This window comes from Gouania willdenowi, chromosome 7 (genome assembly GCF_900634775.1).
Source record: "Gouania willdenowi chromosome 7, fGouWil2.1, whole genome shotgun sequence".
In the NCBI taxonomy this organism is placed as follows: Eukaryota; Metazoa; Chordata; class Actinopteri; order Blenniiformes; family Gobiesocidae; genus Gouania; species Gouania willdenowi.
The window spans coordinates 7,023,229-7,045,770 of NC_041050.1; the positions used below are offsets into that span (position 1 = coordinate 7,023,229).

The 22,542-nt window shown below is 36.3% G+C and overlaps 1 protein-coding gene across 1 annotated transcript; it reads right to left on the reverse strand.

Moving 5' to 3' along the window:
* Positions 1-5,326: 5,326 nt before the first annotated feature.
* On the reverse strand, positions 5,327-21,181 carry LOC114466554 (sodium- and chloride-dependent GABA transporter 1-like). The gene is made up of 15 exons (XM_028452072.1): positions 20,816-21,181; positions 19,556-19,952; positions 18,530-18,661; positions 18,290-18,390; positions 18,012-18,121; positions 16,210-16,342; positions 14,790-14,924; positions 14,562-14,665; positions 11,928-12,052; positions 11,688-11,800; positions 9,889-10,020; positions 9,626-9,728; positions 8,699-8,799; positions 7,449-7,616; positions 5,327-6,609 (listed from the first exon to the last, which is right to left on the reverse strand). Exons 2-15 carry the CDS (start codon positions 19,785-19,787, stop codon positions 6,190-6,192), a joined length of 2,109 nt encoding a protein of 702 aa, XP_028307873.1. The 5' UTR covers positions 19,788-19,952; positions 20,816-21,181; the 3' UTR covers positions 5,327-6,189.
* Between the last annotated feature and the right edge of the window lie 1,361 nt (positions 21,182-22,542).

Consider the following 22,542-nt stretch of genomic DNA (forward strand, 5'->3'; position numbering starts at 1 on the left):
GCCAAGAAATGGTAGATATTTAACAAACCAAGCTCCCCCAACCCCTGCCCTCACGTTTTATATCTTTTAAATTAATTCAGAAAAGGTTTTTCAAGAATTTTTTTCTCCTGACATGTTTCGACTGTCAACTGCCAGTCTTCCTCAGAGGTAATTGCCTTGATGTATCCCTACGAATTCTCTCATAAGGAAAGCATCTTCTGATGGCTTTCATGTGTCCTTATGAGTTTTTTACTTGACAGTTCACAGTCAAAACATGTCGGGAGACAAAATTTCTTGAAAAACCTTTTATGAATTAACAAAACCTTAACATATATTTTAAAAAAGAAGACAAAATGAACTTGAAGCTGGAATTAGAAGAAGACGACGAATGGCAATAGGTTTTGACCCATAATAAGATCATTGACTGAATCACTAAATCTCTAATGCGCTTTGAGGGGAGGATTCACTAAAGGTTTAGGGGTATTTAAACATGTGCAAATGTCACTCCACGCGCTAATAAGGAGTACAAAGCTCAGGGAATCGTCAGATTCCGCCCTCTTTCCATTTAGCGTGTTTCCCTCTGATTAATATGCATAGTAGGTGAATCTCTTAGGGGGAGCAAAAATATAGGAGGAGGAAATGCAAATAAATGAATGCAGGGGATGCAATGCGATTCATAGAATCTGGAACTGTTTGCGGTGATTGTTTCAGTACGGAAAAATAGTACAACTGAGAAGCAGGTGCAGACGCACGCAGTTGACAGAAAACACAGCAGAGATGAAGAAAAAGTGTGTGTGTGCTCCAGTGAGCTCCTTTCTCTCCATGTTTTGACCGTCAAAGTCTCGTGTTGATGTCAGGCCAGAATCAGCAGATCAGATGCATAATTTACGCATCATCAATAATGGCACAATGGTGACATATGAGAGTGTGCGTGACACAGCACTGCTCAGACCTACTGGATGATGGTCAGTAGTTCATCTTCAAAGAATGCTGACTGATTGACAGACTGTGTTGCTGTATTAACTCAAATCAATGGCAGATCAATACTACAGTTTCTGTCCAAATCTGCCTATTTTGCATGAACTGATCAGAGCAAAGTTACAGGAGCGGACGGAGCACCCCCATAAATGAGGAGGAAAAAATATAATTAGGTTTTAAAGTTGTTTAAAAAAAAAATGTGTATATATATATGTGTGTGTGTGTGTGTATATAGATTGTTTTTAATTATTATTTGTTTATTTAGTTTTCTACATTATTAAATGTTTGTGCAGCAGATAGAGAAGTCCATCTACCTCCAATGTCGGTGTGCTTGTGCAATCTGACGTCTCCACATTAAACTAGCAAAACGCTCATTTAAATAAGCACCAGTTCTGCTCGTGCACTAATGATTGCTGCAATCTTGGTGAATTCCGTGCAGCAGGTGAGGAAATTGCATTACTAACGGATTTAGTGAAGCAACTAATTTGCCACCTTTTATTTCAGATCTCAGTGATCTCACTGAGATGTTAATAGAAGAGTTTTGCGGATGGTTCTGAGTTGCGGCTTTAAAAACAACAAGCTTTGATCGTGTTCTGAAACAGTTGTCATGAGTAAGGCTGGATGCGTCATCGCTGCAGTTGTTGACAAATTGTCTCAACACTGAGAATAATTGTGTTTGTGTTTGTCTGGATTGTTTGTAACAAATCAAGAGCTTTCTCCTCCTTTTCCTCCCCTTCCTCCAGATGATGATCTATGGCTTTTGGGGCGTAACGCATCAGTCCGTGCTGTGGTGGTGGTGACCAGTTTTCATTGGTAATGATGGTAAATTATGCAACTGGGAATAAGAGAGAAAACTAAGTCATTCATCAGTGGCTACTTTGTATTAGCTGCCATGAGGGGAATTAGTCAAACCTGGTTCAACACACACACACACACACACACACACTTACAGCTCTCTGTTCATGACCCCCCTCTCTGCCACATTCCTGCCCTCCCATCTTCCTCTCTTTTTTTTTTTTTTTACACAGACACAATTTGCCACAAGCTACCAAAGGGGACACCTCATTCTTTTATCCATGGCGAGTCATTGTGGTTGTGTCAGCTGGTTCCATCTCTTTTATCACACTGGAAGCTATTGGAAGCAGCGAACTGTGGGAGGCGGGGAGGAGAAGATGCTGGCACACACACACACACACACAAAGATAGAGCTATGAGAGGTTGGGGAGATGGGGCGGGTGGGCTCGTCGAACCCTGGGGCAAAGGAAGCTTTGTGATGATGTTTTTCTTGTTCGCTGAGGTCTCTTTATCAGCTTGTGTTTCTGACACTTAAAAAACTCACAAAGACAAGCTTCATTTTACTATTTTTTCTGTTGTTTTTTTTCTTCTGTGGATTGGTTTACATCTATGGCATTGCACAGTGTATGTTTTGGTCATTGAAATTTTCATTGAATATTATTTGATTTTCGTTTTTGAATAAAAAAAAAAAAAAAAAAAAACTAAAGTTGAAATTCGAGGCATATTGCTTTATCAGGGTCAAAAAGGGGATAAGCAAACATTTAAAAATCGGTGGATTTTCAATTTTTGTTTATAAAACCAAAAAACAGAAATACCAGAGGACCAAAACGTTTTTCAATGTGGTGAGACCGAAAGTTGTTATTTTCAAAATAAATCATTAAACCATCTTCTGTGCAAAATCTCCCCACGTCTTGCTGAAAAATACCTTCCACTCCCACTTTAAATATATTTGCAGCGATTTCTGCAGATGACAAGCCTTGTTTTTGTGGTTCCAAAGACATTTAAACAGCAGGGAAAATATAGAGATAATTCATATATTTTTGGCCCCAGAAAAACAGCAGTCCTCATAAATGTGCTCTTATTGTGAAAAGAACAATTTCCGCTGGATTATAATGAAAAAACGGGCGTTTTTTTTTTTTGTTTGTTTTCATCCTCTGGTATTTCTGTTTTTTGGTTTTAGAAACAAAAAAATTAAAATCAACCGACTTTTAAATGTTTGTTTGTTCCTTCTGGACCCCGATAAAGAAATATGCCTTGAATGTCAATTTCAGTTTATCAATTTGATCAGTTTTTTTTTCTTTTCGATTTCCTTTTCTGAACGGAAAATTTAATGACCAAAACACAAAAAGATGAAGGACTTTATAGGTTTTACATCAAGTCCTTATTTGGTCTTATTTTAAAATGAACCAAAATTGAATATCCTTATATGTGAAACGTCATCATTTCTCCTTAAAGGTTAATAATTCTTCCAGGTTCTACTGAAATGACTGTATGCAGGGAATATTTACAGACAGGGGGACTTGCAGCCCATGGCTGTTGGAGGATTCAGTGCAGCGTTCATCTTTTGATAGGATACTTGGGGTTGACCTAATTTCTCAAAGCAGTGCTACTGCCTCCTATTTTAAACCCACTTGCTATAAGGGACAATATGCCAGGCATTTATTGGTAATTATATTTTCTATAACTCTTTATTTTTTCAGTCGTTTTTTTTTTTTCTGTTTGTATAACATAACAATCGTGCTTTATCATGTGACACCATTTAAATACATATGTTTATATTATGTTTTACATTAGGCAGTGAGACAGTTAAAAATATACAAAACAATAGTGTTTTACTAGACATAGTTTCTATTTTTAATATAATCCTCGGTATCTTCATTGTCATCATAGTTTCTTATATTTCTGTTAAGATATGTGCTTTAGCTTCTGTGATCAAAATATTATTGCAGAAAACAGCAACTCCATTTTTTCAACATTTAGACAATAACTTCCAATGTAGTACAGACATTCACAGTTACATGTTTTACACAGTACGGTTTTACAACAAAGTTCCAGAGAAAACTGTGGTAGAGTAACTTTATACAAAATTCACAGGACATGAACTGTTCGCCATTTCAACGTTTTTCTGCTCAGTTGTTTTGCTTTTTCAAAGTAAACATGTACTGTTTGACCAAGATGCCTTTCACAGTAGCTGCCATAGAAGCAAACTAACATTGTCCTAACACGCCATGGCAAGAGTCTGGGGAAATTAAAGCTTTGTGCTTTTCACTTTTAAAGCAAAGACAACAACAACAAAAAAAGAGAAACAGACCACTTGCTGACTGGCTTCTGCTTCTACACCTACATATGTATTGCTGAATACATATGATCAAATGTGGGGCGCCGTTTTGTAAAGTTGCGCATGCTAAAATAAACAGCAACATTCAGCCGACAAACCACGTTTAAAAAAACCTATGTGAATTTTTGACCAGATTTACAGCAATATTTGTGAAATTTGTGATTTTTTTCTCATAAAATTATGTCAATGTCAAATTTAAATGTTAAATCTAAATGTTATAGTTAAATATAAATTAAATATAAATGTTAAATGTAAATATAAATGTTAAATCTAATAATCAGAGGTGGAACTAAATATTTAGCTAATATGCAAATTTGCAGTTTAGATTAACATTTTACCCTGCGACCCTGAAAAACGGAAGTGGGTCTGAAAATGGATGAATGAATGTATTTAGCATTTAGCAATTAAATGTAACATTTATATTTAAATGTAACATTTATATTTAAAATTAAGATTTAACATTTAGATTTAGCATTTAGATTTAAATGTAACATTTAGATTTAATATTTAGCATTTAGATTTAACATTTACCCAGCAACCCTGAAAAACAGGAAGAAGTGGGTCTGAAAATGGATGAATGGATGGATTTAGCATTTAGATTTAACATTTATACTCAAATGTAACATTTATATTTAAATGTAACATTTATATTTAAATATAACATTAAGATTTAGCATTTAGATTTAACATTTAGATTAAACATTAAGATTTTTATTTAACATTTATATTTAACATTCACATTTATATTTCACAAATATTGCTGTAAATCTGGTCGAAAGTAACATAAAAAAAAGTCAAATTTTTTTTAAACCTTGTTATGTTGCTAAATTTTGCAAAAAGTTGCTGTTTATTTTAGCATGTGCAACTTTACAATCGACATCCCATTATCAAACAATAGTTTGATTATCAAACAATAGTTTATTATGGGAAAAACAATAGGAAACAATAGGAGACAATAGGAAAAAACAACTTATTGTGACTGAACTTGAACACACAGTTGGTCCTGGTTTTGTACTAGCATACAAAGTGGTGTTTTTTTTGTAAATGTGCCCAGTCATGTAAACAGACCACGGCCTTAGTTGCAATTGGTGGCTTAAGGCCTTCTCTTGTTCTACTTCTTTTGTTTGTCAGGAGACATTTCAGAAAAATTGGTCACTGATGTTCCTGAGGAAAGCATGCAAAACGTAAACAGGATTGACTGTCAGCATTAAGGGAGATTTGATGTTTGGAAATCACTCTTCTAACCCTGTGCTTTTCTCTTTTTTGTACTTTTTTTTTTTTTTCTTACCCTGTGCTTTGCCAACCAAATACTAACTGGCATAGTTTTTTCTTTTGTCTGCCTTTTTGATTTTGGTCCTCCGTCACAACACTTATAGTATAAAACATCCTAAAAATAAGTCTAAAATGTTTAGATCACATAAAAGTTTTCTCTGTAATTTTTTTTTCTTCTTTTTTTATACTGAAATAAAAAAATCAACAGAAGGAAAAATAACAGTCTCTCTCACACACACAAAAATCTTTTGCAACAAATACTGGATCCTTCCAGGATTCCAAAACATGAACATCTTATTGGCATTGTGCTTACTCGGAGCTCCCCGTTTTTCGTTTACTGGCCTAAGGTTTACCTCACAGAGAGCGACGTTTGGAAAAGAGACCACTGTGTGAGGTTTAGTAAACATCCACATTTAAATTGACGCCACCCCTTTTGCACTCCTCGACTACGTCAACTTTGTTCACTACTTCATCTACTATACTCACACTGTATTTACTCGATTCATGAAGATATTCAACAAATCTCTATTATATATCTCTAGGTTTTTTTTCTTTTCTCACAGTATTACACAGTATGTTTACATCTTTTTTTTTTTTTTTAAACCAGAATTACGTTGGTTTTGGTGGACACTAACAGTCTTTGATGAACGCAAAACCAACAACAAGACATCATTTGCCTGGTTTCACAAATGCAAGACAAATTAAACATGATTTGAAGATGTGTTTGATCACATATTGCCCCTGGAGGTAGGTGTATCAATTATAATCTGGAAGTCCTTTGTAATGTTCTCTTTTGTCTACATGCTCCATGAGGGTTTCTTTGTTGACTACACGTTGGCCTCTGCATTGGTCAGGTTGGTTGACGGGCTGGTTGGGTTGGGTGGGTTAACGGGCTCTATGGGACTGGATAGGTTGGGTGGCGGGCTGGTTGGGCTAACAGTTGTGGTGGTGGCTGTGGCTGGGATGGCTGTAGCAGTGGTGGTTATGGTGGTGATGGTGACGGTGGGACTGGTGGCTGGGTTCATGGGGCTGGAAGCAGCTGCTGGTGCTGCAGGCGTCACAGGGCTGGTTGAGTTCACCGGGGCTGTGCTGGTCGGACTGGTCGGGTTTCCTGGGGCGGGATTGGCAGGGCTGGTCGGGTTGGCCGGGCTCGAGAGGTTGGCGGTATTGGTCTCAACCTGCTGCTCCGGTCCATTCTCCTGAGGACGCCTCACAACCGCAGGAGGCTGGAGCATTATCCGAAGCCGCTGGTGGAGAGAAAAACGACATCAAGATAAAGAGGATGTTTGGCTGTACACAAATTATTGAATGTGATATTTAATGTGTTACGGTTTCATTTATTCAGACAACTGTTTCTTAGGAATTCCACTTTGATCTCCTGACATGTTTCAACTGTCAACTGCCAGTCTTTGTCAGAGGCGACTGTTGATCGCTTTGATGTTTCATTTGAAGTTTCCTTGACTTCTGCGTAGTAATTCCAGCAATCTTTTTGGAATTAGTCTTTGTCAGAAGTGTCTGCTGATTGCTTTGATGTTTCCTTTGCGGTTTCATTGACTTCCGACCTAGTAATTCCAGCAACCTCGCTGGAATTTTGAAATAATAATTTTGAGAAATCAAGGCCTCTGACGAAGACTCGCAATTGACATGCAAAGTTAAGGAGATTAAAGAGGCGTCTGTTGATGTCGTTTAAAATGACCTTGACTTTCGCCTGGTAATTCCAGCAGTCTTACTGGAATTTGGATCTTCTACGTAGTAATTTCAGCACTCTTGCTGGAATTACTACGCATAAGTCAAGGAAACTTCAAAGAATACAAAGCAAACAGCAGACGCCTCTGATGAAGACTGGCAACTGACATGTCAGGAGATCAAAGTGAATTTCTAAAGTAACAATTGCCTGAACAAATGAAACCTACACATACTATTCAAAAGAAGACAAAATAATATTGCTGGAATTAGAAGGAGACATTTGATTATTTGTTTCAATGAAACCCCCTGAATGGTCCTAGGACCAATCCAGTTTGGATTAGGGAATCAAAGGCAGGTTACGGGTTAGGGTTAGGCAAGCATAACGTGATTTTCTTTTTACCTCTTTGTAAGTGCCCTTGAGTCCGAAGAACATGTAGATCATATAACCAGGTATGAGAACCATAGAAGACAGCGCCATGAGCCAGCCTATGAGCTGACCCCAGGCCGGGAACACGTAGCTGCCCATTTTTAGAGGAACCATTTGTATGGCGCTGAACAAGAACACACCCTGTGGGAGACACAACACGTGTTAAGCATCCTGACATGAGTGACTGTGGGCAATATGGACTTTATTTAATGTTTCGTGAATTTGCATGTTCACTTTTGTTAGTGTTAAGCAGTGGTGCGCAAGTTTATTTCCTCAGGGACCCACCTGCACCAAAGTTTTATTCATAAAAACATCATAGATTGATACATTTATCATATTATCTCAGTTGTTGATCACAGCTATAGATGCCGAGTATGTGAATTTTGCTGAGAACTGTCAACTATAGGGATGTTCAATGTTATCTTCTTGCCAATATCTGATATGCAAATTTTTAACGATATATATTATCTCCATGGAAATAACAGGTTAAGCCTACTTTTAATGTGATGCCCCACTGGATGTGTTCTATAGATAAACATCATCTGTGCAAAACAAGAATATTTATTCAACTTTAGTAATGAAAAAAGTGCTATATCAGTGGAAAAACTGATTCTGTCAACAAATATTACATTTTATGGCAAATATCGGGTGATGATATTGATGGGCCGATAATATTGCCCATTTCGGTCTGTAGATTTTTAATTGAATTAAAAATCTAAAAATCAACCCAACTGAAAGAAATAAGGTTTTAATTAAATTTTTTCCAGGAGTTTTAAAAAGATGCCTTTATATGTTTTTATGTCAATGTCAATGTCAATGTCAACTTTATTTATACAGCACATTTCAAAAAAGCTACAACTGCCCAAAGTGCAGTACAGCAAACATTATAAAATACAATGTAAAAACAGTCACAAAATATACAGCATAAAACAATAATAATAAAATACATGGGATCTGCTCAACTTGTGTTGAAAGATGGGTTTTACATTAAAATATTACATTAATAGCATAAAAAATAAGTACAAACCAATTAAATATGCAAAAACCACTTTGTAACAATAAAACTGGACATAAGAATAGCTGTCGCTCAGCTGCAATATTTATTCCTCTTCAAAATAAAACTCCATGAATATTTTTTCACTATCACCCACTGAGAAAAGTTCTGCAATCCACCTTTTAGGTCCCAACTCACAGGTTGAAAAGCCGTACTTTAGATTACTCACACCAACAATGAGAGGAGTGAACACGACCCAACACAACTTCCACCATACACACGGCTTGTAGCCAATCATCTCCTCGATGTTGTTGTAGAATTTGTTCACACCTGCGAGACAAATGAATCCATGGTCATGATATTCATATTCAATTCATTTCAATTTGCCGCTGGTCTGTCATGCATGGTGATGAGGGTGGAGAGGTGGAACACGCGAGTGCTCATGACCTTCACGGTAAACATTTATTTTGAAGCAGTGGGAAATCTTTCTACACAGGTGTGACATGTTTAATCCAAGAATCTAATGGTTTTCTCTCTACTATATCAGTTTCACTGCAGATAAATAAAGAAATGCATATAAAAACAGCACTCAGAGAGCACAAATCTCCGCCAAGTGCCAAATCTCCTCTTTATCAAAGATATTAGCAGTTATTTGAATCATTCATACATTAACATTCACACATTAAAGGCTTGGAAGACATTTCTATCCCCATTAATAACGATACAGTAGGTCCAAATGTATGGGCACCCCCATTCTTTTTGAAAAATCGTGATAGAATGCACAATCTTGATCCGATCCAGATGAAACTTGGTCGAATCATTGAGAAACCAATCCAACACAACCCAGATGTGAATTTTTGCCAATGATGAGAAATAAGGATTTTTAAATGTTTGAAACGAATATCCAGAATCAGTATATTGATCTGAATCCCCTCTAAAATTGATAAAAATCTGTTAAGTAGTAGTTTTATTTATTTTTTTTACTTTTCATTTAGCTTTTCAAATGAGTCCTGGATGCTAGGGTTAGGGGACTTTTTCAAAGTCCCACAGTGAACAGTCAACAGACAAAGGAAAATGAATGAACGCTATTGAAAATATGACCTACTTGGCAGAGTTAATAAATTAATCATTAGAATAAACCACTGATGATACACACCGTAGCACCAGGATATGGAGATGCATTCAAAGAAGACCAAGAATAGCAGACACATCCCACTGGCAGAGTAGTAGTCAAACAGTTTAAACACATAGAGACCTCCCTGTTTGCAAAAATAGGAACAAAATGGTACCAAGGATTTACTCTTCAGTTGTTATACAAACAATTACAATATCAACACATCAATCTGAAAAGTTTGCTTGTCATTTGTTTAGCTCGTGAATAGTCAGTGGGTCACATTAGATCGCTGAGCCCTGCCTTACCTGTGTGATGTTTGAAAGTCCAATCACATATGAGACCAGACAGACAACAGCGATGAAGATCTCTCGTCGACCCCTCAGAGCTCTGGGGAACTCATCCACCAGAGCCGTGATGAAGCCTTCCACAGTGCAGAACTGAAGGACAGAACCATAACAATCGTAAACACAGCCTGATAGAAAGTATTCACAGCGCGCCATCAACCCAGAAGTCGCAAGTTTGCCGATATTGCAGCAGCAAAACAAACCGCACGCACACAAGCAACTCCCGAATTTTCGAGAGGAAATGATGAATTATTGCCGTGTTTTTGGCTGTACCACTTGGTCAGACCATGAAAAACATTGGGAGTTTTATAGACCGCCAAAAGTGATCACAAATCAGAGAGAACAATGTCAAAAATGATCAGAGAAAAGGAGGTGTTTGTGGTTAGCGAAGCTAAACCAGGATCTACGAAGCAAAAATCTGGACAACATCCAAATTTGTTTGGCTCGTTTCTTGTCAGGTAAGTGAATTTTTGATATCAGCAGCTCTTAACTAATTTTCTAGTGTGATTATGATAATATAATTCATATCAAGCTACTGCATTTGGCATTATTGTGTTAATATAATCACATTTAATAGCCTGCTACAGTAGCAACACAGTTCTTGAAATGTAGAGCTAAAATGTGCTGTATTTGTATCATTGTATTCCAGGTAAAAAGTCTGAACTTTTACCGTTATTGTATTACTTACTTTGGTCATCACGACACTTCTGTCGTTCCCTTTGCTGCGGACCAAGTCCTTCCCTGTATTCCTTTGCATATATAACGCATTTTGAGGAGCTTTTCTGTGGTTCATCTATCGCAATAATTCACCATTTCCTCACGAAGTCATTTACAATTATGTTCTCAATTACTAAAGCTCAATTACAATTAATCACAATTTAATAAATAACCCTTATTAAAAGTAATGTTCCTCTTGTGTTAGCTTTCTGTTAGCATCTCTTATGATAACGACTCAGTTTGACCCATGTCTTAAATCAGCTGTAAAATATGCTAAAAGTATTATCGATCATCTAATTTGTTTTTCATCTCTTGGTTACTTTTCTAATCAATACAAATATTAGTATTAATATTTTTGATGTGGGCGTATTAGCCTTTTTTCTGTCAGTATACCCCTAGATTTATATTTTTTTAAATGGTGAATCCTAAAGTTGATCTGAAACATGTTTTAATAATTGTTTACTATATATGTCTAAGCCAAAGAACTGTAACAAGTGTGCATTTAATGCAAATCTAAATGACAGTTTGTATAGAACTTCTATGACAATTACAATGAGAAAGTAATTTATCTGAACTCAATTATAATTCAATTACTATTACAACAGCAACAGCGTTTTCCAATTCCAATGATATATTTCATATAATTCATATTTTGATGGCAAACAACTAAGAGTTGAAGTTCATACCAAACCAAATTTGGAGGCAATAAAACAAAGGTAATATTCATCATAACCAATCAAATACTTCTCGGAAGCCATTTTGGCAAATGGAGATATGAGTTATTGTATGTTCTTGCTAGTGTGGAATAACATTTATACTTTTTCTAACCTCAGTGGTCGTGTGTATGACCAAATATGATACGCAAAGCAACACCACACAGACAGTGAGACCTGTGGGCATATGTAGGTGACACAGCCAACCTCCAAGCTACTTGTCCACGTGCATGCTTATCATGCAGGGAGCAGGGGGTGAAGCTGTATGATATGTCCCTGCATTTAAATATTTAGGTCAGGCCCGAAGCGGATCATTTCCCAGCCCCTCACCTGGCTGTCTATCCCCAGCATGAGCAGCATGGAGAAGAACAGAATGGCCCAAAGAGGAGAGACGGGCAACTGGGTTACAGCCTCTGGGTAGGCCAGGAAAGCCAATCCAGGACCTGGATCACAGGAAGCAAAGTTTTAATTCAACTGTGCTGCAGAGCTACGTGCACACTAATGTGTTTAGTGCACATTTGTTTCCCAGGCCAAGGATAGATCTATTACAGAGGACGAGAGTGATTTTACCTGAAGCTGCTACATCAGCAATGTCTTTCTTGGTCACGTGGGCCATGAAGCCAACAATAGAGAAGATGACAAAGCCAGCAAACATACTGGTACAGGAGTTGATGCAACACACAATGATGGAGTCCCTGATGAAGAAAAACATTACAGATGTAGAAAAATATACAATTGTTTCAACTTTAATGACCTGTCCTGCATATTTAGATGATTTATATTATTAGATTTTTGTTTCCAAAAGTAAAAAAAATATTTTAGGATTAAAAAAACTGTAAAGAAATTCAATTTAACTGTAAATGCATGAGTTATATGTTATTTATATATATAGTTTTTGGACTATATTACAATATATTACTATACATTATTATATATTATATTATTCAAAGAAGAGCACTTCCATGGTACAATGACCATTCACACTGTAAATGCTTGTAAGAATTTTCAATCCTCAATAGTAACAATAAAATTGGTCCAAATTACCAATAATGACAAATAGGGATGATCCAGGATCAGTATATTGATCTGAATCCCCTTCAAAATGTATCAAAATCCATTAAGTTGGTCCTGTTCTGAATATGCATGACGCTTTATAGAACTAATTTGGAATTTTAAAAGTAAGAAATGTATTTTAGAATTAAGAAAACTGCAGTGAAATTCAATTTACCTGAAGATTCATGAGACAAAAACACATTGGTTTTATTTTAGACTATATTAGATTCAAACAATATCCACTTTGCCAGATATTCACACTTACTGTATCTGGATCAATGGTGCCGTGTTTGTGTCTCCTAATCAGGGCTTGATTGATCACTGGTTTCAGGTGTGAGGGGGAGGGGTTACCAACTATAAATCCTGTGAAGACCCTCAGTTCTGGCTTGACCCTGCAGCCACTTGTTGCCTTCTTTGTGTTATTATGTGGGTTGTGTTGATCATTTAGTGGTTTATGCTAAATGAACGTTAAATGAATGTTATTTGCTGGTAATTCCCCCTCTTGAGCATGATTTGTCACAACTGGCTCAGGTTTTAAAGGCTTGTAAGAAATGTATATTCCCATTAATAACGGTGCAGTAGGGCAAATTGAAGGGGCAAAAAAAACTGTGATAAAATGTGCAAACCAGATCCAATTTGGATAAAAGTCGCTGGGGTAACTGAGAAACCAATCTGACATAACGGAGTCATATTTCATAAAGATCGGTCAATTGTGAACCGATGCATGAATATTTAAATTTCCACCAATAATGAGAAATACGTTTTTTTTTTTTCTCCGATTTTTGAAACTGATCCGGAATCATGTTGATCCAGATCCCCTCTAAAATTATTAGTGAATCTTCCATTGCATTAAGTCTATCTTTGGTTAAAATATAATGTAAACAGTGACAATATGACCTCCTTTGTGGAGTTAATAATCTTTTATTTGGCTTTTCTTGTGCAACTTTGTGAAAATTTCCACCAATGTTGAGAAATATGAAATCAATATGTTAATCCGGATCCTCTCCAAGATTAATATTGGATATTCCATGGTGTAAGGTCTGTCTGTGTTTAAGTATTTTTGATGTAATCCTGCAAGCAGACAAGCTTAACAAATAAACAGTGAAAATATGACCTCCTTACTGGAGGTAATCTTTAATTTGGGCTATTTTTGTGCTACTTTAATGAACTTTAATAATGCATGACAATTTATATTATTAGATTATTGCTATATATTAATAGATATGCTAATAGATGGTGATGGTCACAACTATGCAATATAATGTATTTACCATGACAACATATGCAGACAAAGGAAGAAAAACAATATTATATTAAATATGTAATTTTAAATGTAAAAATTAAATATTAAAATTATTAATTAATTAGGATGAATTAGGACATTTTATTAAGATCTTTTGAGGAATCTTATTAAATCACAGAGTGAGGATTATATAAGAACATGAGTTTAATTACTTCCTGTCCTGATTCCCAGAGGTGTAAAGAACACTGATACTCCAGTAGAAGTATCTGAATGGAATAGTAAGTGAAAGTTACTAGTACTAGTTTATTTTTGGTATTAAATCTTGCCACGGTTCCCTTGCATACAGTAATTATCTCATGTATAAACTTCAAAAGGAAGAAATAAAATCTTGCAGAATTGAAACGTAATTTATTTTCCTGTATAAAATAAAAGGTTTGTCAAAATGTGCAATTATTTAAAAAAAAATAATAATAATGCCAATTAATTCAATTCAAAATAAATTCTCAGGCTCTGAGTATAGATCAATTTATAAAATAAAACTTGTTTTGGCGCCGTGCATTATGTCTGATTGGTCGGCTATGATGTGATGCATTTGATTGTCTGGTCATTTCATTTTTTGTAGTTTCACAATGTCCGTTAATCATTTTAAAACCAAAAAATAATAATATACTCAGTAACGGTTGGGTTTAAAAATGTAACAAATTGCTTTACTTCTTTTAAAACATACTTAAGTACAAGTAAAATTACTTGTTTGAGTACAAGTAGCCATAAAAGTGACTCAATTACAGTAACGTGAGTACTTATAATTCATTAATTTCATCTTTGCTGATTCACTCTCATATGAAATATAACCTGCAGCTTTCACTCTCATTGACTCGTGAATTTACATCCTGAAATCCATGTCTTACCTGTAAACATTATTATTGAATGGATTGTAGCTGCCCAGCGCTATGAGCGAGCCCAGTCCCAATCCATAGGAGAAAAAGATCTGAGTGGCTGCATCCAGCCATACCTGACAAAAGGAGCACAAAGATGTAACTGACTAGTGCTCAGTCGGCCATGCTGCTGCTGCTGCTGCTGCTGCTGCTGCTGCTGCTGCACACAGAGCTATGAATCACATAACACCGTGTCATTACCTCAGACTGCTTGAGCTTTTCAAAGTCTGGGGTGATATAGAACAGAATTCCCTCTCTAGCTCCAGGAAGAGTCACTCCGCGAATGAAGAGAATAAACAGCATGAAGTAAGGATATGTGGCGGAGAAGTAAACGACCTATAAAAAAGATAAATGAGAGAGATGTCAGCAGGATGCGATTGTTCCATTTGTTGGCGTAATGGAGGATTCACAGAATGGTGCATTTAAATAAAAGCAGTGAAGAAAGAGCGTTTTGTTGTAAAGAAAATGGAGAAAAAGCACAAAATATTTGTGACCATTCCAATCAGGGTTGGGGTCAATTACATTTTTCAGTTACAATTACGTTTTCAATTACCCATGTTCAATTACAGTTATAGTAACCAACATTTTTTCCAATTACATCTAAATGACAATATTTTTTTATCCTTAGAAACTCAATTACTAAATTTAAATTGCGTTAAAATCACACTTAAACAACCTAATTAAAGTTAACCGTAGCTTTCTGTTAACATCTTTTACAATAACGGGTCCTAAGTCAGCTTAAAATACACTTAAAACAAATATCTGTCATCTAATTTCTTTCCTATCTATTGGTTACCTTGTTAGGCTTCCTAATCAATAAAAATATAGGTTTCAATATTTTTATTGTAGGTTTCTGAGCCTTTTTTGTGTCAGTATAATAGATTTATATTTCTTTTAAAAGTGGGAAAACTTGAAACACATTTTAATAATTAACTACATATGGAACTGTAACATGGTTCCTCAGTTTTACATTCAATTATAATTGACAATTTTTATAGAATTTGCATTGCAATTACTATATGAACTTAATTACAACAGCAAAACATTTTTAAAATTACAATTACAATTATAATTATGCCATAATAGTAATTATCAATTACGCGATTACAATTACAATTGATCCCAACCCTGATTCCAATTGAGCCAGCTCTCGTGGGTTTTCTGTGCATTAGTGAGTGCGAGCAATTTATAGGCAAAGTGAAGGGAGTGGGTGGGGTGGGGGGTGGGGGGGGGGCTTACATTGTAGCCAAGGCTAATTTTATTTGCAACGGTCATGTGATGAAGTAGACTTTCAAAATGTGGCATCACAAGGGAGAGAAAATGCTTGGGAGTGAGTGGAGAGGACAAAACCAGATTTGTGGCGTTTTTCTGTTTGTTGCTCGTCCATATCTCCAATCCACACTCATTACACACACTGTGTCAGGAGGAATGGAATTAGAGGAGCCGCCATGAGGCTAAAACAGATTATATGAACACAAGTTGACCAATTTTCTCACTTTAAAACCAATTTGAACCAAAACTGACGACAACCTGAGTTATTTTGAGAACGTTATGCTCATAATTATAGCATATCTGTCAAATTTCGCCACTACAGCGTAAAAGATGTTGGTTAGCGTCTTACCTTCCCTGTCCAGCTAACCCCTTTCCAGATACAGAAGTACACAAGGACCCAGGCAATGGCCAGTGTTATTGCCAGTGGCATTCGGAGCTGGCCTGGTTTTTCCAAGCCATCAGTCATTTCATGCACATTGCGCCTATAAGTCAGAGCAAGCAACAATAAGACTATTATACACACACAGGATTATAACCATGCAGCAGAGGGAAGCGTCTTTTATGTAGCTCAGGGATGCATGCAGGACACCTTTAAGCACTTCTGAGGTAAAAAAAATTATAAAAAGGCCAAAAAGGGAGCCGGCCAGTGTTCATTTTGTTTCAATAACAATTTTCGTCATAAACTACAAATGACTTTTTTTTTTTTTTTTTTTTTTTTTGTGGTGAAAGAAAACTGTATTGAAATATTGAAATATAATAATATTTTTGGTAACTCATAAAAGCAAAAATATAATGCATTGGTACACATATGAGTGTGTATATATAAGTAGCTCATAGATAAATAGTTTGTAATGCTTATAAGACAGGTAGGAGTAAATACGTCAGACTTCTTCCTACTCGTTTTTTTGAATGTGTAAATGTTTAATTGAAATCTTCTTTCTTTGTGTTTTTTTTTTTTTATTTATTTTTGGAAATTAACTTGTTTCGTTACATTCATTTTATTTTCTACGTATAGTTTTTACATATTCAAAAATAATTAAATCAAATAATGTTCACATGGGACGAAATCCAATCAGAACTAAGTTTCATTTTTTTTGGAAGGTATCCAACCAAAGAAACTTTTGTTAATCAGGGGTGTCAAACTTATTTCAATTCAGGGACCAAATTCGGACCATTTTGACCTGAGGTGGGCCACAGATTTTAGGTGGGAATAAGAACAAATTCATGCACGTGCCCTGGTTTGCACTTCAGTGTATAAATCTACAAATATACTGTATATCCATCCTTTATATTTATTATTATAGTGGTTTATTTTTTTGTTCTTCGCACCATCTACAAAGTTAAATTCCTTGTATTGGTTTTAAACTGTAGCTGGCGAATAAAACTTTTCTGATTATACAAATGATAAAGTATGAGTAAATCAGTCCCTGCAGGAACGTCACTTAAATTTCCCTGAATTTGGGGAAATTTCAGGGAATAATTTGAGGAGAAATGCTTGTTCATCTGGATTTCTTAGATTTTTTTTTCTTTTTTTCTTAAGAATTTTATATTTTGATAGCGCTTCGAGATGACTATTGTAATTTGCGCTATATAAATAAAATTGAATTGAAAATTTGCCAGATTTTGGAAAAGTTGAGAGTTCTTTAAACAATTTCAGATTAAAAATGATTGCCGTCATGTGATAAGTGGAAAACTGAGCCCTGAAAAGATTGTGGAATTTAATTGACTTTATGTATTTGAATGTACTGAGATATCTACAACTGAATTAGTTGGTCATTTATGAAAAGTTTCAAGTTTTTTTCCAATCGTTTTTAGTTTCTGGAGTGGGACGAATTTGGCCCCCGGGCCTTGAATTTGACACGTATGCGCTAAGTGATCCAATGGGAAGTATTGCTAATGTAAGTCATGTGGTCTTACGTATTGATATATTCATATAAGGTTGATCAATGGTGATTGAAACTTTTTGAAAAATGGCATAAAGTTATGCTGCACATTTTAGTCGATAACTGTAACAAATATAGTGGAGTAAAATGTTATTATCATTTAGTTGACTAAAAATAGACTATAAAGCAAATAGTTGAGATGAAGTTTGGACAAAAACTAAATCCAAATTTGGTGTCAAAATGAACACTGGATCCGACGTGATCTTACTCCCAAAACTCCACCACTGCACTGGTGAGGTTGGTGGTGTCTGCAATGCTGTAGTTTGTGTAGCATTTATCTGTGTTCCATTGGTTGTTACATGAGCTCCATGGAAGATCCTAAAAAACAAAACAAACTTCATTAAAAAAAAAAAAGTTCCTCACAAAGATTTCAAGCTTTTATTGGACACTATTGCTTCACCAACAACCCTGACGTGATGCTGGTTTCAGCTTGACATTATTCTCATGAGCATTGTGAATAATAATAATAATAATCATAATACTTACAGCAGTGAAGGAGTTGTACAGATAGTAAATGGCCCAAGAAATGATTACAATGTAGTAAATGTTGAGCCAGAAGGACAGGACAGCGGCTGCAAGGCCCACACCTGTCATAGAAAGATAAATTAATGGTGTAGAAAATGTTTTCTTTTCCATGTGCCCTCCAAATTATATCATAAATAACAATCTAAACTGGACCTCTTTGGATATATTATTGTCAGAAACAGTATATTTCATTTTATATACCTTTAAACATTGGAGCCAGTTTCCACACGCCCAGCCCTCCAATGGAGGTGTACTGGCCGAGAGAGCATTCCAGTAGGAACAAGGGCATCCCAGCAAAGATGAGTGTCAAAAAATATGGGATCAAGAAGGCGCCTGAATGAACAAAAGTGCACGTTATATATATCTATATATATATATTTAAATATATGCATGAGGGCAAAACGAACGCTACCAAAGCAACAGCAGTGTCTCAATCAGGGCCGGCCTTGCCACTAGGTAACCCAGGCGGCCGCCTAGGGTGTCATGCGCTGGAGGGGCACCAAATTGCAGCCCCCAATAAATAAATTAATAATAATAATAATAATAATAATAATAATTTTAAAAAGTATAATACATTTGAAACACACTCTTTACAATCACTGTACATGTTTTCTCTTAATTCAATATTGATATTAAAAATCTGTAACTATACCTGCTGATCTTCTGCCCATATTTATGCTATTTTATTGAATTTTTCTTTGATTTATTTTGCCTCTCTCATTACATTATTTTTAAGATTTGTGTTACTGACTTGTAAAACCAAACAGGAAAGTAGACATTTCCTTGCACTGAAACTTTTACATTTTATTTTAACTTTTGAATGCACCGTTTTGCATTGCTTTTGCACATTTGCACTAGACCTGTAGGTGTTATAGTGTATTATTCACATTTTTAAAATGGGTTGTATCATTTTTTTCAATGGTTTGTCATGTCGCAGAATTGCATTGTTTTGTCTTGTTATTTAAAATAATCATATGTACACACTGTGCATATATATATTTTTATTTTATTTATAATTATTTTTTTTATCTTTATTTTTATTTATTTATTTATTTATATATTGACCTAAAGCCAGCCCTGATCTCAATTAATCAGGATTGCAAATGTATTTGATTTTCCTTCTTTTCATGTAGTCGACACGGTCAGTTAGGTGAGCTGTGCCAAGCTTAAAGGCCGTGCGCTGTGCGTAAATTAGCTGTGAAGGGGTAAAAAAAAAAACATGTTTACCTCCACCGTTTTTCCCACAGAGATATGGAAATCTCCACACGTTTCCAAGTCCAATTGCATAACCCACACACGACAGGAGGAAATCAAATTTCCCTCCCCATGTCTCTCGGGCAGGTATCTCCTTTTTCTGCTTGTCGGCTTTCACGTCCAGAGACTTGGGTTTGTCGCTGTTCGCGGACACCTCGTTCAGTTCTGTGACTTGTCCATCCGTTTTGGTGCCGTTCGTCGCCATGTCTCTGGGTTTGGCAGAGGTCCTGACAGTCGGACGGGAGGCTTCAGCACCGGTCCACGTAGACAGCAGCTTCGCGGTTGTTTTTTTTTTTAGAACCTATAACCTTTGGACCAAACGTCTGAGGATGGAGAGCTGCGCGCACACGGCTCGTCAGTCGCCGTTAACCTGAAACCGTGAATAGAGTTGGTGTTTTTTTTTTTTTTTTTTTTCATTTCTGATGAGTGCAGGAATTTGTAATTCCTAATTATTAGAATTAAAAGGGTTGGAATGAAATTCAAAGGCACATGCATTTCATCTTTTGACACACGGAATTATGCCCCACCCCCCAACCCCAAATTCAAACACCAAAAACACAAATGTAGCAAAGTCATATCCAATTACCTGAAAATAGATTTGAATCTTACATAAATGTGCACACAAATTTAAAAAAAAAATAAAAAATAAACACTTTGAGGCGAAATACAGAATCCAAATACGCACTTTGCACCCCAGACTTTGCAGTTCAAGACGCACCGTAAAAGCAAAAAAAAAAAAAAAAAAAAAAAAAAAAAAAGCAAATACCACGAGGATTAAGCCCAATCAAATCCACCAATTACCACATACAGATTCTCCTGACACTTCTCCACTAGAGCAACAGGAATACAGAGAGGTCTCAAACAAACACACAAAGATCTCCAAAAAACGCACACAGACACAGATATCGCCAAATGCGTAAAAGCTTTACGCACAAGCCTGCACAAATGGGTTCGTTATTCCGTCCAAACTGATTTGGAGCACACGCTTTAATGAAGCCACATGAATGCGTTTGTCACATTAACAGTAGCGCATAGAGCCGCAAACGTAGCAATCAATACAACATTTGATCAGGTGACAAACGCCAATTAATTATATTTAATCTTAGCAGAATATTTGGAACTGAATCACTCTCACTGTTTGTCTACAGCTTAAAAAAAAGAGTCATGCATTGGATGAATGATTCTATGACGGTTCAGACACATGCACCGTGCACAGACACCCAGGTTACTCACAGTAAATGTGTGATCTGTGCCGCCGAGGGTGCGCTGCTTGCCACAAATCTCCAAACGAGGTATCCGTAGATCCCTCCTGTGGGCCAAGTTGTAAACTCCCAATATTTCTTGAAACATAAAGAGGTTTTACTTCCATTAAAAGACTGAAAAGGACCATGCAACGTTAGAGGGGGGGTCCAAACAGGAGCTGTCCGGTGGGGTGCAGTGCTGAAGACCAGGATGAAGAAGAGGAGGAGGAGGTGGTGGAGGAAGAGGAGGAGGCTGAATCAACACGGGCAGCAGCCGCTTCGCCTTGTGCGACTGTCTAACATCAACAACCAGAGACTCAACTCCCATCCACACAGCCTCAATGTCATCTCAAAGTCGCCCCCCTTCCTCACTCCTCCTCCTCCTCCTCCTCCTCCTCCTCTTCCTCATGTATAAGCTGCTCTCACAAACGCACCTGCACCCTGCGTGCGTGCTTTTAACATCTCCAACTATTTCACCTCTCATTTGCAATAACGACTATTTTCATTTTCAATGATTTAATCACAAGTCAAAGAAAAACCTGTACGTTATGTTATGCACGTGTCATGCAAAATGTTAATTATATTTACTACTTTATCATCCAGATTTATTAGTTTTTGGAAATAATTTGGTCGCTGCATTAAAACTCATTATTTGGTTTCATTTTTGCAGCCAAGAAAAACCTAATCTTACCTCCTCCTCCCTGCAAAACACACACACACCCACAAATACACTCCTCCTCCCCCCTCGGGTGCTAAAATGTATGATCGGGGTGCAAAATGGAGACATATGGAGTAATATAAGCAGCATTATCAGGTCCAAACAGCATATTTGGAAGGTGAGGCCAGTGGCTCATGCTTGGTTAATCTGGCAAACTGTGATAAAGGGAGGGAACACCACCGCTGCTTGTCTGCATGTAAAAGCTCTCCGTCCTGCACAAATTTGAGGGGATCCTGTGAGGATGATCTATAGTCATAGACTATCATCACTTTGGTGTTTTTAAAAGACTGGCTGGAAAATGGGGACACCATGCAGACTCTGGGTACGGGAGCATTTACAAAGTGCAGAAAATCCAGACTGGATCTAAATGTGGATTATTTTTCATTCTATTTTCAAAGAAGATGAAATAAATGAAACACACGTACCAGGAGCAGTTTGTTTGTTTAAAAAACAAAGGTAAGTGATGTCTTTACTTTTAGGCCCTGAGAACTCTACTCTGTCCCTATAGCTCACCTGTCTTTGCCTTTACCCCAGAGGTTCCCAACCTGTTTTGGGTCGTGACCCCTATTTTGATTTCATACATTTCTGGTGACCCCAGAGACATTTTTTCTTCTTCCTAGAATTAGGTTATGATCCTGTTTATTAAAACGTGTTACAAATTTAGAATAGCCAGTGATAAGATTTTTACTCTGCGTTTTATTTGGACTAAATTTGTATTTGAGAAAGTTTAAGTATAGAATACAGTTATTTATGTGTGATGTAGTGCAAAATATAGTGATTCAAGATGTACTGTTTTCTATTTTGGCGATATAGAAAATGAAAATATCACCCATATTGAGATATATCTATATTTTTTAAACTTTTAATTTATACAATCACACAGTACAAATCAAATCATAACAATATTTAATATTATTCATAGAGTCAAACTGTGTCCTTTACAATTTTTCCATTATTCTGATATTTATTTTTATACCTTATTTTCTATTAAAATACTCGTT

Bases quoted from the DNA above. Each gene is read 5' to 3' on its own strand.
- LOC114466554 (XM_028452072.1), bottom strand. From the start codon at position 19,787: ATGGCGACGAACGGCACCAAAACGGATGGACAAGTCACAGAACTGAAC. The intron at 18,662-19,555 runs GTAAACATGTTT...TTGTTCATTCAG, and splicing joins CTGTGGGAAAAACGGTGGAG to GCGCCTTCTTGATCCCATAT. The intron at 16,343-18,011 runs GTAAGATCACGT...TCTGACTTATAG, and splicing joins GCAGTGGTGGAGTTTTGGGA to GCGCAATGTGCATGAAATGA.